We start from the raw sequence: 15,183 nt of genomic DNA, 5'->3' as shown, positions 1-15,183 counted from the left end.
TTTGGCAAATCTCGAAGGAAGAGAAAACGTACTGCTGAAGAGCTTTACTGGACAAAGTGTAGCATATTCTTCCATTTACCTTATTGGTCAACACTTCAACTTCGGCATAATTTAGATGTTATGCATATCGAGAAGAATATTACCGAAAACATCTTATTCACTTTAATGAACACTCCAGGAAAAACTAAGACAATATAAATTCAAGGCGTGACTTGGAGATATTGGGTTATAGAAAAGAATTACATTTGAGGCGTGAGGGTGATCATGTAACAATGCCACATGCACTGTACACATTACACGGAGATGAAAGGCATAAATTTTGTGAGTGGCTGTCCGAGATCAAATTTCCTTATGGGTTCTCTTTCAATATCTCGAATTGTGTTTCTCTACGTGATTGCAAAATTGCCGGGTTAAAAAGCCACGATTATCATGTTTTCCTTCAAAGACTACTCCCAATTGTTGCTGGGGGTTTCTAAGAAGTGACATTGCCTTGACTTTGACTGAACTGAGCACATTTTTCAAAGAGTTGTGCGCTCGAACACTGGATGTGAATCGCCTATCTCAGCTCCAAATTGATATCGTCACCATTCTATGCAAACTGGAGATGATATTCCCTCCCTCATTTTTTGATGTCATGGTCCACCTAGCTGTCTATTTGCCTTGTGAGGCCATACTTGGGGGTCCAGTACAATATAGATGGATGTACCCATTTGAGAGATACCTCGAAAAATTCAAACGGTATGTTAAGAATAAAGCCCGACCAGAAGGTTCAATAGCCGAGGCCTACATTCACACTGAATGCCTGACTTTTTACTCTATATACCTAAAAGATGTTGAGACGAAGTTCAATCGAGCGGACCACAATGTTGATGCTGACGAAGAGGAGACTATAGATGGATTCAGAATTTTCAATCAGAAAGTTTGTTCCTTGGGTTCAGCTTCTAATGTGCAATTAGAAGATAAACTCTTTAAAGCAGCCATTTGGTATGTGCTCAACAATTATCAGGAGATTGGACCATATATACAGTAAGCATCAAAGAGTTTTGGTATATATCTACTTCCACTCAAACTTAACAAGTTATTATATATTCACTATGTAACAGCCCGCTAGAAATTCAATTGTAGAATTTCTTTTGACCTTAAGAACCTCGTGAAAATTCCGTAAGTTTACACGAATCGACTAATCGCATAGGTTTTAGCCTGTCAACATAGTTAGTGTTATCACTCACTATGGTACCAGAAATGCGATTTTAATTATTTGAGATAGTTAGAAGTATCAGAATACATTATAGTCTACACCATTAGGTTTAATTGAATATTTACGATTTTTCAGTACTAAGTTTATTACGTTTATTTTTGAAGTGAATAGTAATCTTGGTAAACGTACTAAATGCAGTGTTTTCAAAATCACAGTGTAAAATGTCCAAATTAGGTTAGCGAAATTTTATTTGGATACTTGGTAAGATCTTAACCACACATAATGAATAGTATTAGATACTTAGCACAAAGAGAAACCATTAGATGGAATTGTGAAGGAAATCAAGGTGTGAGATCATGACACCTAAGCAAAATACACATTTGGAAAATATCTTAAGAACATAGATTTAAAATACACATGGAAAGATTTTAACCACCTTACTCTTCCAAGTCTACTCCACATTTAGAAAATATTTTAAGCTAATTTTGTGGATATTATTGGGTAAAAATATCTTGAGTTGATTTTTGTAGATATTATTAGGTAAGAGAGTCCTATACTCCACTCTCACTCCGGTAAGAGAGTCCTACACTTAACTCTCACTTCGGGTAAGAGAGTCCTACACTTAACTCTCACTCTAGCCTCATCTCTTCCATATCTTATCCACAAGTATCTCCAGCCACCCCTCCCCACGAAATTATCTTCATTTATGCTTTCCATTGAAAGAATACCAAACACTCTCTCTCGGACAGCTTTTAGGAGTTCTTTTGCACACCCATTTCGAAGCTTTTGTAAGTGTTTTATCATAAAGTATCCTTCATATAAGTTGTTCCTCTTTGAGTCTAGTTTCCGTAGATGTATTTTTCGTATCATTCCATGGTCATTTGGTCAGTCAAAAGTATTTTTAACCATGGAAAGGTCATTCTGGGCGTGAATCTGGAAAGTATGTTATAGTTTGGAGTTTTTGACCAAGCTAATGGATAGATATTGGTCTGAAATTTTTATGGAGTATTGTTAACATGTATATATGACTATTGGTTGAGGATTTTTTCATGATTAAAGGTTTTGATGAAAGATTGTCTTAGATTTAGAAACTTAGAAACTGGAAGAGGAAAAACAGTTTCTGTTTTGAGAAAGTTTAACTCTTTGGTGGTCTAAACCTATTCTAATGACTTTAATAATTTTATTGGAAGATCCTAAGTATCTTATATACATGTTATATTATTATTTTGAAGATATTTGATGTTAGTTTCAAAGATATGAAATTTTATGCAAAGAGATATTCAAATAAGCCAAAGTGTGGATATTCTTGGCTAAATTTATGTTTTGGTTAATTTCTAACCATGTGATTTTGAATTAGAAGCTTATATATGTTTTAGGATATCTTTTTAAACCATGTGATGGTTTGGTTTGAAGATCATATATTTATAAGTCATAGATCAAGAGATTTATCAAAACTAGTTGAGGAAAAAGTTTCTGTTTTTGGACTAAGTGTAAAACCAAAAACTCCAAATGTTATTTTGTGATTTTCGTGACTTTGGTTTGATGATTTAAAGCATGGTTGATGTTAGGATGATATTATGAATATGTTAGAAGTAAGATTTGATTTTTGAAACTCTTGGAGATGTTTTGATTTAAGGTCAAAACCTGTGATTCAAGTGCTTAGATCTTTTTACAAAAAAGTTTGGTGTTAATTATTAGCTTTTTCTAAATGGATGTTTTAAGTATGGTTTTGAACTTAGGATTGGAAGATATTTGTTGCAAAATTTTGGTTTAAGCATGAGTTTTGAAATTGGAAGGAATTGCAACAAAAATCAAGGGAAATGGCCTATGGATGTTTCGGCCATAGTGTGTTCTTCATAGTTTTGTTTTGTTTTAAATTTTTCTGAGTTGATATTTAAGTTTAGGACAAAATTTACATGAGGAATGTAAATTTTGAAAACTTTTGGAGTTAGTATGCAAAATCCTTAAGTTATGGGTAAAACGGTCATTTTCCCACATGTAGAGAGTAAAATGAAACTTTTACTCTTTAAGTTAGTATTTTCCATATTTCAAATTATTAGTGATTTAGTTCTAACTTTTAGAATCACTAATTACAGTTCCTCGTGATCGCACTTGAAGTTTTATAAGAAACGCGGAGATCGAGGTAAGTTAGCTTTTAACTTACTAGCAGTCTACTGTGTATGTGTGCTAAGTAAAGGAACTACAGTGTATGTATGTATGTTATCATATATGTCATGCCATGCCAAGTTATCACGTAATTGTCTATTATACAGAATTTATTCTGTCATCAATTTTTATCTGTTACATAATATATTCTGTCATGTATTACTGTACATTACAAGTATGTCATGTTAAATATGTTGTCTATTATATGTTATGCCATGTTACGAAATGTTTCTATCTCAAGTTGGTCATGTATTTCAAGTTATGTTCAAATCACGTTATGTTACGTCAGGGCTCCAGTCCTTTCGTTTTCCAGTCACGTTTCATCTTGAATACATTCAGTTTGTGTAGAATACATGGGGCCACAACAACTGTGGAGTATGTATTTTTCATGTTAAGTCAAGTTTGTGTAGAATACATGGGGCCACAACAACTGTGGAGTATGTATTTATACGTAGAATACATGGGGCCACAACAACTGTGGAGTATGTATTTACACGTAGAATACATGGGGCCACAACAACTGTGGAGTATGTATTTATACGTAGAATACATGGGGCCACAACAACTGTGGAGTATGTATTTACACGTAGAATACATGGGGCCACAACAACTGTGGAGTATGTATTTTTCATGTTAAGTCAAGTTTCAGATCAAGTTCATGTCAAGTCAAGTTCAGTTCATGTTTCAATTTAAGTTATGTCAATTATGCTATGTTGTACGCCAAGTTATGCTTTAATTACTTATGAATTTGATTATGCATTTATGCTTTTACTGTCATGCATGCATCATTAGCTTGTGTGGAAGTTTTTTGTTAACTTACTGAGATTTGTAATCAAATCTCACTTTGGTAGTCCCAACTACCATTCCCCCCGAATGGTAGATCTTGTTACAGGACCTGAAGGAGAATCAGGAGCTGATCAACTAGACACAGTTGACTAAGCGATGGTGCGACGTCAATGTTAATATAGTAGTTAACGTAAATTACTACTTGTACAATGGAGTTGCATCTTTAGTATTTTTTGGATCATAACCATTTTGGACTAGTGTTGTGATCTACTCAATGGGTCTTTATGTATGAAGTATGTTTTAAGCATTTGGGATATTTTCAATTTGGTGCATAGTATTGTTAAAGAAAAAAAAATTATCCGCTGCGAATATTGCATAATGTTAGATGCATGTTAGGAACATTGCATCTTATATGTCATGAACGGGGGCAGGTAACCTTGTGTTGCATGTCTCGACGCTTCAAATGTCCGTCCGATCCCAAACGGAATTTGGGGGCGTCACAGGGTAGTATCAGAGCAATACATCTCTGGGCAGTAAATCCACATGTCCTTAGGAAATGCACCAAATATTAGGCTTGAAATTTTTAAGTCGTCAGTAGGCTTGAATTTCTTAAGGTATGAAAAGTAGTATGTGGTTTTAATAGATATACTCGTATGTTTCAAAAAGGGACACATGACTCGTGGTAGAATACCTCGAAATCTTAAGGGAGATAACAATGAAGAGGATCAAAATTCCCCGATGGATGAAGGATTAGCTGAGGTGGTAAGTTTGCTGACCAACGTGTTTAGACATCCACAACTATGGCAAGTGCACATACCCATTAGAGTATATGCTGTCACTTAGAGAGATGTAGATGCTGACGCTCCAGGAACTGCAGGAGCTGGTATCGTCACTGGTATTTTACTAGGACCTATGTGTGGTTAAACATAGTTAAGGTTGATCTGATTGCAATTGATGGTAGTATTGCATTATTGTTATTTTGGAATAGGTCAAGTCATTGGGGTTGGTAAATTGTACATTGTTTGATTCAAATGAGTCATTGTTTCTATTAATTGTGGTAGTGCTTGAGAATTCAGCTTGGAAGCTGAATTGTTACCCTAGTGGTAAGAGTAACAATTTTCATTAAAAATATTATTGTTCATACCAATGTAGATATAGAATACTTTTTAGTAATATGAGAAAGGATATGTAAGATTGATTAATGGTATTCCACATATTTGGAGGATTGTTTTGATTCTGAGAATACGATAGAAATTGTGTTTGGAAGAGTAATTTGATTAGGAGAAACTTTAGCCTTAGTAGAATTCATTTATGATAATAGTATTACCACGCCGCCAATAAATGATTTCTGGCAAAGCATTATCTTTATGGATGCATAGATTGATCTTCTTTTGAAGACTATTATATGGGGAGTAAAATCTTGGTCTTGAGGATTTATGTGAACATTAGGAACAAATCATTTAGAGTTAAAATAATTGATAACTCATGATGGATAGAAGAGTTATGACAATCATAAGAGAGAAAGTCTCAAGTTTAAGTTATTAACTGGTCAGTTATCGAAGTACCACCTTGGAAGATGACTGATTGTTGCAATTATAAAGAAGTAAGTTAGTCCTAGACCAGTAGAACTCCTTGAGGTTTTTATTAACTTGAAGATTACTGAGAGTTTGGATATGCATGATTAAATGCATATTTATATGAGTCATTGGATCATGTCATATATATGAAAATCCCTGAAAGAAATAAAATGGAGCATATAAAACATCTACCAAAAGATAGAAACACAAATATGACTATTTGTGAAGTATTATTTTATTATTATAAAGCAAAATTATAGAAATTTGAGGCTCTTTGCCTCAATCTTTAAACGCTCTTGCTCTTCAAAAATCTGCATGTCTTTCCTATCTAAAGGAGTAGCCACTCGAAAAGAAGAGTTAAGCAAAGATTTTAAATCTCTGTTCTCTCGCTTTACTGCTTCTATCTTCATGTTGGATTCCATAAGAAGCCTCTGAAGGATAGAAATACTCTCGTGGAGTTTGTCAACCCCACCAGTCCTGGATTGTAGTCGCTGAGAATATGCGACAATGGCTGATGAGTATCGGGTACCGAGACTCACAAGCTCGTAGATAAGTTCATTTTCTGACTTATTAGTCAGATCATTATTTGATTGCATAATAGCACCTACGGAAGAAGTAGAAACAACTAGTGAACGAGGTGCAGAATACCTCATGTATTGGTAATGAGAAGATTGCTGAGCCATTGCAAAATGAGAAAGCAGAAAGAGATTGCAGAGTAGGAATGCAGACTAATTTCAGAAAAGTGAAGAAGATGAGATGCGAAAGAAGATGAGCTGAATAATTCTTTTATAGAGAAAATTATGACGAATCATCTCTCGTGAATCATTTCTATACAAGAGACAAGAACAAAGTAGTGTCATAGCTATGCGGCGCCTGACAACTACAGAAGACCTATAAAAATCATGCGGATCAGAGTTGTCTGGTCTAAAACAAAGTGCCACCGATTTTGTTAGAGAGAGAGAGAGAGAGAGAGAGAGAGAGAGAGAGATTAACGGCTTAATTTTGATGAATTCTCTACTAACTATGGTATTTACAATAACATTTAAAATATATCACCTATGCTTTTCTAAAGAAGAGTTTCGGAAGATTATTTACTTAAAGTTTTAGATTTGGAGAGTATGTCGTTACAACTTGGCCAACCTTGTGCAAAGAAGTATAATCTAATTGTTGATTAAAGTAAGAAAGTTAAGGAATGACATAATCTCAAAGGCAAATATATACGGGATAGACAGTAGGTTGGTAAGCAACACCTCCTCATTAAATTGCTATTTCTTACTTACTTCGATTTTGAGGACGAAATCTTTTTTTTAGGAGGGGAGATTGTAACAGCCCGCTAGAAATTCAATTGTGGAATTTCTTTTGACCTTAAGAACCTCGTGAAAATTCCGTAAGTTTACACGAATCGACTAATCGCATAGGTTTTAGCCTGTCAACATAGTTAGTGTTATCACTCACTATGGTGCCAGAAATGCGATTTTAATTATTTGAGATAGTTAGAAGTATCAGAATACATTATAGTCTACACCACTAGGCTTAATTGAATATTTAGGATTTTTCAGTACTAAGTTTATTACGTTTATTTTTGGAGTGAATAGTAATCTCGGTAAACGTACTAAATGCAGTGTTTTCAAAATCACAGTGTGAAATGTCCAAATTAGGTTAGCGAAATTTTATTTGGATACTTGGTAAGATCTTAACCACACATAATGAATAGTATTAGATACTTAGCACAAAGAGAAACCATTAGATGGAATTGTGAAGGAAATCAAGGTGTGAGATCATGACACCTAAGCAAAATACACATTTGGAAAATATCTTAAGAACATAGATTTAAAATACACATGGAAAGATTTTAACCACCTTACTCTTCCAAGTCTACTCCACATTTAGAAAATATTTTAAACTAATTTTGTGGATATTATTGGGTAAAAATATCTTGAGTTGATTTTTGTAGATATTATTAGGTAAGAGAGTCCTACACTCCACTCTCACTCCGGTAAGAGAGTCCTACACTTAACTCTCACTTCGGGTAAGAGAGTCCTACACTTAACTCTCACTCTAGCCTCATCTCTTCCATATCTTATCCACAAGTATCTCCAGCCACCCCTCCCCACGAAATTATCTTCATTTATGCTTTCCATTGAAAGAATACCAAACACTCTCTCTCGGACAGCTTTTAGGAGTTATTTTACACACCCATTTCGAAGTTTTTGTAAGTGTTTTATCATAAAGTATCTTTCATATAAGTTGTTGCTCTTTGAGTCTAGTTTCCGTAGATGTATTTTTCGTATCATTCCATGGTCATTTGGTCAGTCAAAAGTATTTTTAACCATGGAAAGGTCATTCTGGGCGTGAATCTGGAGAGTATGTTATAGTTTGGAGTTTTTGACCAAGCTAATGGATAGATATTGGTCTGAAATTTTTATGGAGTATTGTTAACATGTATATATGACTATTGGTTGAGGATTTTTGCATGATTAAAGGTTTTGATGAAATATTTTCTTAGATTTAGAAACTTAGAAACTGGAAGAGGAAAAATAGTTTCTGTTTTGAGAAAGTTTAACTCTTTGGTGGTCTAAACCTATTCTAATGACTTTAATAATTTTATTGGAAGATCCTAAGTATCTTATATACATGTTATATTATTATTTTGAAGATATTTGATGTTAGTTTCAAAGATATGAAATTTTATGCAAAGAGATATTCAAATAAGCCAAAGTGTGGATATTCTTGGCTAAATTTATGTTTTGGTTAATTTCTAACCGTGTGATTTTGAATTAGAAGCTTATATATGTTTTAGGATATCTTTTTAAACCATGTGATGGTTTGGTTTGAAGATCATATATTTATAAGTCATAGATCAAGAGATTTATCAAAACTAGTTGAGGAAAAAGTTTCTGTTTTTGGATTAAGTGTAAAACCAAAAACTCCAAATGTTATTTTGTGATTTTGGTGACTTTGGTTTGATGATTTAAAGCATGGTTGATGTTAGGATGATATTATGAATATGTTAGAAGTAAGATTTGATGTTTGAAACTCTTGGATATGTTTTGATTTAAGGTCAAAACTTGTGATTCAAGTGCTTGGATCTTTTTACAAAAAAGTTTAGTGTTAATTATTAGCTTTTTCTAAATGGATGTTTTAAGTATGGTTTTGAACTTAGGATTGGAAGATATTTGTTGCAAAATTTTGGTTTAAGCATGAGTTTTGAAATTGGAAGGAATTGCAACAAAAATCAAGGGAAATGACCTATGGATGTTTCGGCCATAGTGTGTTCTTCATAGTTGTGTTTTGTTTTAAATTTTTCTGAGTTGATATTTAAGTTTAGGACAAAATTTACATGAGGAATGTAAATTTTGAAAACTTTTGGAGTTAGTATGCAAAATCCTTAAGTTATGGGTAAAACGGTCATTTTCCCACATGTAGAGAGTAAAATGAAACTTTTACTCTTTAAGTTAGTATTTTCCATATTTCAAATTATTAGTGATTTAGTTCTAACTTTTAGAATCACTAATTACAGTTCCTCGTGATCGCACTTGAAGTTTTATAAGAAACGCGGAGATCGAGGTAAGTTAGCTTTTAACTTACTAGCAGTCTACTGTGTATGTGTGCTAAGTAAAGGAACTACAGTGTATGTATGTATGTTATCATATATGTCATGCCATGCCAAGTTATCACGTAATTGTCTATTATACAGAATTTATTCTGTCATCAATTTTTATCTGTTACATAATATATTCTGTCATGTATTACTGTACATTACAAGTATGTCATGTTAAATATGTTGTCTATTATATGTTATGCCATGTTACGAAATGTTTCTATCTCAAGTTGGTCATGTATTTCAAGTTATGTTCAAATCACGTTATGTTACGTCAGGGCTCCAGTCCTTTCGTTTTCCAGTCACGTTTCATCTTGAATACATTCAGTTTGTGTAGAATACATGGGGCCACAACAACTGTGGAGTATGTATTTACACGTAGAATACATGGGGCCACAACAACTGTGGAGTATGTATTTTTCATGTTAAGTCAAGTTTGTGTAGAATACATGGGGCCACAACAACTGTGGAGTATGTATTTATACGTAGAATACATGGGGCCACAACAACTGTGGAGTATGTATTTTTCATGTTAAGTCAAGTTTGTGTAGAATACATGGGGCCACAACAACTGTGGAGTATGTATTTATACGTAGAATACATGGGGCCACAACAACTTTGGAGTATGTATTTTTCATGTTAAGTCAAGTTTGTGTAGAATACATGGGGCCACAACAACTGTGGAGTATGTATTTTTCATGTTAAGTCAAGTTTCAGATCAAGTTCATGTTAAATCAAGTTCAGTTCATGTTTCAATTTAAGTTATGTCAATTATGCTATGTTGTACGCCAAGTTATGCTTTAATTACTTATGAATTTGATTATGCATTTATGCTTTTACTCTCATGCATGCATCATTAGTTTGTGTGGAAGTTTTTTGTTAACTTACTGAGATTTGTAATCAAATCTCACTTTGGTAGTCCCAACTACCATTCCCCCCGAATGGTAGATCTTGTTACAGGACCTGAAGGAGAAACAGTTGACTAAGCGATGGTGCGACGTCAATGTTAATATAGTAGTTAACGTAAATTACTACTTGTACAATGGAGTTGCATCTTTAGTATTTTTTGGATCATAACCATTTTGGACTAGTGTTGTGATCTACTCAATGGGTCTTTATGTATGAAGTATGTTTTAAGCATTTGGGATATTTTCAATTTGGTGCATAGTATTGCTAAAGAAAAAAAAATTATCCGCTGCGAATATTGCATAATGTCAGATGCATGTTAGGAACATTGCATCTTATATGTCATGAACAGGGATAGGTAACCTTGTGTTGCATGTCTCGACGCTTCAAATGTCCGTCCGATCCCAAACGGAATTTGGGGGCGTCACACACTACTCATAACATCATGCATTTTGCTTGGCAATTCTGTGCACCAAATGTAGGGAACACTGCGAGAAATGTAAGGTGCAACACCCAAATTGCATCGATCGCATGCATCAAACTGACTTTCCAACTTGGTTCAAGCACCGTGTAAGTTCTTTTGAATACTTATCTACATTTATATATTATGGACTTCAATCATATGTTTTGAAATGATGACAATATACGTTATGAATTTTCAACAATTTTGGTATAGATCCAGGAACATCGTACCCAGCATCCACATGATGTGTCCGCTAATCTGTATGCGTTAGCTTGCGGGCCTGACCGTTGGGTTGCATCATATGATGCTTGCATAATAAATGGAAAAAGGTTTCATACGAGACAGCGTGAACTTCGTCGGCGTACACAAAATTCCAAGGTGTTGGTAACGGGGGACGAGGCCACAAATAACGCTGACTTTTACGGTGTTATTAATAATATCGTAGAGTTACGCTACATGGAGTGGCGTCGGGTATACCTATTTGAATGTGATTGGTTTGATGTTGGTGATCGAAAACGAGGGGTGCGGGTGGATGGCCATATGATTAGTGTCAACATGAATAGGACTTGGTATAAGGGTGAACCATTCGTGTTGGCGAGCCAGGCTGATCAATGTTTCTACATAAGAGATTTAAGATCGAAAGGGAATTGGAGTGTTGTGCAAACCTATACAAATAGGAATGTATATAACATTCCGTCAGTGTCATGGAATCTGGAAGATATTAATGATGGGGAGCCAAGTACAAATGAGGCCGATCAAGAAAATGAGTTTTCTGATTACTATGAACCAGTTTAGTGTGGTAATGCAGATCCAGTGTCAACTCCATTGGATAGGAATGATATACCACCTAGCCATATTGAAGCACAAGAAGTCATGGATGTGCATGGTCAATGCATAGATTCAACAGGCTTTATTAATGATGCCATGATTTCTTCTGGTTCCGGAGATGCGTATAGTGAGGGGGAATATTCAGATGAAGAGGACCTATCAACAGACGAAGAGTCTGTGTCAGATATACCATGAACACTCCAAAAACTTCTTCTACTTAAGGTTGGTACAACAGATTACCTGCTTGAATTTGGTACATATTCACATATCATTAAATATTGATATTGTAGAGTCATGACTTTTTTGATTTAGTTAGACTAACACGGTATGTTAATTTCTAATAAACTTACTGATGTAATATGCACAAGATTACATATATGGTTTCATATATTTATTTCCTTTGTTTTGTGGTTTGGCTGCTGATTATGATATTATTATTGCTTAGGTGAGAGTAAAACAATAGTGGAAAGCTTTATTGTAGTTGCTGCACAGACAGATTTGGGAGGGGATTTGGTTTCTTAGATATCGATATATTTATCATGCAATCCCATCTTCAAGCTGGAGGCATGAGCGGCACGGCTAATTACCAAGGTATATAATTTAGATATTCAAGTTAATTATTTGTCTATATTAATGATCATTATGAATTAGTTAAGATACCCAAAGTACTTGAAAATGGATGATAAATGAATACGATATTTTTAACCATGGCATCCACTTTGAGATAATTTTGTGGAATGGACCTGACGTTTATTACAATGTTATTAACTCATATGCATGCAGGTGACCGAGCGGGACCCAGTACTAGGGGCGGAGGGAGACTCAGGGGTTTTCATGCGAGGCGGCATGAACCTACTCGGCCCGCCACAACCGTCCTCGGGGAGCGAAGATCTCCTTATATCACAGTCCTGAGGAGTGTAATCAATCATCCTCAGATGACTCCACACAGCCCCCAAGCCCGCCACCATCCACCAACCCAATTCCCACGCCAGCACCTGTTCGAGAACCCTCACCTATGCGGGCACAATCACCTATTAGAGACCACGCACGAATGGAAGACCCCAGTGTACCACAAACTGGTATGTGTTAATCCATGATACATATTGAATGCATTGACGTGTTCGAGTATGTCACCTTGTTTGTGTAAAGATACTCTATAATTACACACACTAATCTAGTCCTGTATTTTGAAATACAGGAGCGGACACCCCCACGGAGCCCGTTGTAGCGCAGGAACAGAGAAAATGAATTTGTGGGCCCGCTCGATGCATCGAGTTTGACAAGGTGAGGAAGCATGGGAAAGTGCTATTAAAGATAAACGAGGGTGAGACTGCACCGTGTTGTGAGCACGCTTCTATGTTCACGACACGGGTATCATGGATTATTAAACAATATTGTGACATGAGTTATGCGCGATGGACGGATGTTCCGCTTGAAATGAAGGAGGAGCTCATTGACCGTGTTCGGGTAAGTTATTGGGTTAGCTACTTTCGTGAAGTTGGGTGTCGTTTATGCACTATAACCGTTGCCAAAATACTAAGTTTATACAATAATGTAGTCTGACTTCGTGTTCGACTAGGAGCGCGAGAACCACCGATTGACGGTGACAAAGGCACTTTGTAAGCGCTTCAACTCCTTCCATCATGACTTGCACAAGATTTATGAATCATTTGGAAGCCATGAAGAAGCTTTGGCTAATGGGACAAGTTTGGTGGACCCCCTTGTATGGGTAAAGTTGTGTAGTAGATGGGGTAGTGACGAGTTTAAGGTATACATGCTCTTTCTCAAAGTAATGCCTTTTTAAATTCTTCCATTTAAAAAGATAAATATTGTTGTGACAAATGAATTAGAACTATTATAGCTAACATTGGGTGTGCATGGCAGAAAATTTCTTCTCAAAACCGGGCGAACCGAAAGAAGCAGGCAATTAATCACACATCAGGACGTAAATCATTCGTCCGAATACTTGAGCAGAAGGTTTGAGGATGCCTCCCACTAGACTTGTCCAACTTTTGCATTCATTAGCACATATTGAATACATTTATATATATCGAATGAATTATATTACATCTAAGGATATGATATTATTACCTTACTGTTGGGTACAGGTTACGTTCAAATGACTTGAGCTTAAAATACACATGTCATATTAATCTTGAACTTGACCTGCTTCATCAAACTGATCATATATGTATATTGAACACATGTAGCGCGCTGAGAACGGAAATTTGGTTGACTTCTATAAGGAGACGCGCTGGTCGAAGAAGAAGAACAAGTTTGTGACAGATGCTACAGAAGATACTTACGTGAGTTGTACACTTACATATCGACTTTATTATTCTTGTTTCGAATAATAATAAATGCATACAGCTAACATGCCACAATTGTTAATAATCGTTGTTTTGTCAATGTCCAAAAGGAGATGCAAGGTAGGTTGGATGGCCTAGAACCAGAGCAACGTAATGATGAGGCAGCAGCGACTATCTTTAGGGAGGTTCTGGGCCATCGACCTGGATATGCGCGAGGACTGGGGGAGATGGTCATCCCCGAGTCAAGTAGACAGCGTGACCAAGTTAAAATGCAATGCTACATGTCTGAGATTGAAAGACACAAGAAAGATGCTGAACAACATAAGAAAGATGCTGAAGAATATAAGAGTTAGCTGGATGAAATGAGATCAGAGATGCGGGCTCTTAGGGAGCATCAGCTTCAGACTGACAGATTGCTTCAGGAGTTCTTTAAGGATCATCCAACATTCACTGAGTCATATCAACAGACTCAGGGTAACGATTCCCCCCACCCATAAGGGGCGTTGTGGGGTTTTTTGGCATTTTGGGAAAACTTTTGTCGTGTTGGGTGGTTTTTTGATAGTGGATTCTGAAGACAACTGGGCAATATACATATATCTATATATATATATATATATATATAGATATTACTATATATATAAAGGGATCTATGTCAACATCGGGGGGAAACACTATTTTGATTCCCAGATTTTTGGGTCGTTTGTGTATGTAAGACTCCTTTGTTGAACCACAATGTGTACATCATCATATGTTTGAGTAAGTTTCCAATGGCTGGAAACCATTTTCTCTTCTAGGTACAACTATTTAGTAGGTAGGTCCATCATTATGTGGGCAGACATTTCTAACACGCAATGGTCTTTTATTGTAAGGCCTTTTCTTGGGTTAGACAGCTTCTCCATCATGCTAGTGTTCACAAGTTGGTGCAAAACCTGGAGACACAGTTGAAGGAGCTTTGCAACTGACACAGCATGGAGAAGGTCTATCTCTCTCTCTCTCTCTCTCTCTCTCTCTCTCTCTCTCTCTCTCTCTCTCTCTCTCTCTCTCTCTCTCTCTCAGGTAAATATATTTAGCAACTGTCAATTATCCATTTATATTAATAAGTGGTTGTGGATATACGGAGATTAAAAACGGATTCATATGATAGTGTGTGTGAGGGTCATTACAGATATCAATCCCCTATGCGAAAGGGTTTCTGTATGCACATTTTGATTAAGACAAAATTCTGGTATTAACTATACAATCAGATTAATATCTTTAATTGTATAAAACCCGAAGATGAGTTGAAAGGTGCATCTTCCTACCATACATATAAATTTATATCAAAATTTATAAAGAATGAATATGGGTGG

At 35.7% G+C, this 15,183-nt stretch overlaps 1 protein-coding gene across 1 annotated transcript; it reads left to right on the top strand.

Annotated features, from left to right (window-relative positions):
- The first annotated feature begins 10,558 nt into the window (after positions 1-10,558).
- On the top strand, positions 10,559-15,042 carry LOC122277365. Its single transcript, XM_043087331.1, has 9 exons — positions 10,559-10,804; positions 10,911-11,747; positions 11,971-12,116; positions 12,309-12,604; positions 12,724-12,992; positions 13,105-13,293; positions 13,410-13,502; positions 13,736-13,831; positions 13,945-15,042. The coding sequence occupies exons 5-9, from the start codon at positions 12,882-12,884 to the stop codon at positions 14,185-14,187; spliced, it is 732 nt and encodes a 243-aa protein (XP_042943265.1). The 5' UTR covers positions 10,559-10,804; positions 10,911-11,747; positions 11,971-12,116; positions 12,309-12,604; positions 12,724-12,881; the 3' UTR covers positions 14,188-15,042.
- The last annotated feature ends 141 nt before the right edge of the window (positions 15,043-15,183 follow it).

Source organism: Carya illinoinensis, chromosome 9, assembly GCF_018687715.1.
Source record: "Carya illinoinensis cultivar Pawnee chromosome 9, C.illinoinensisPawnee_v1, whole genome shotgun sequence".
Classification (NCBI taxonomy): Eukaryota; Viridiplantae; Streptophyta; class Magnoliopsida; order Fagales; family Juglandaceae; genus Carya; species Carya illinoinensis.
The sequence above is the reverse complement of the archived record's forward strand: the minus strand, read 5'-3'. Positions and strand labels throughout refer to the sequence as shown.

Excerpts from the sequence above, each read along its gene's own strand:
- LOC122277365 (XM_043087331.1), top strand. The coding sequence starts at position 12,882 with ATGTTCACGACACGGGTATCATGGATTATTAAACAATATTGTGACATG. Across the intron at positions 12,993-13,104 it reads AGCTCATTGACCGTGTTCGG|GAGCGCGAGAACCACCGATT; the intron begins GTAAGTTATTGG and ends GTGTTCGACTAG. Across the intron at positions 13,503-13,735 it reads TCCGAATACTTGAGCAGAAG|CGCGCTGAGAACGGAAATTT; the intron begins GTTTGAGGATGC and ends GAACACATGTAG.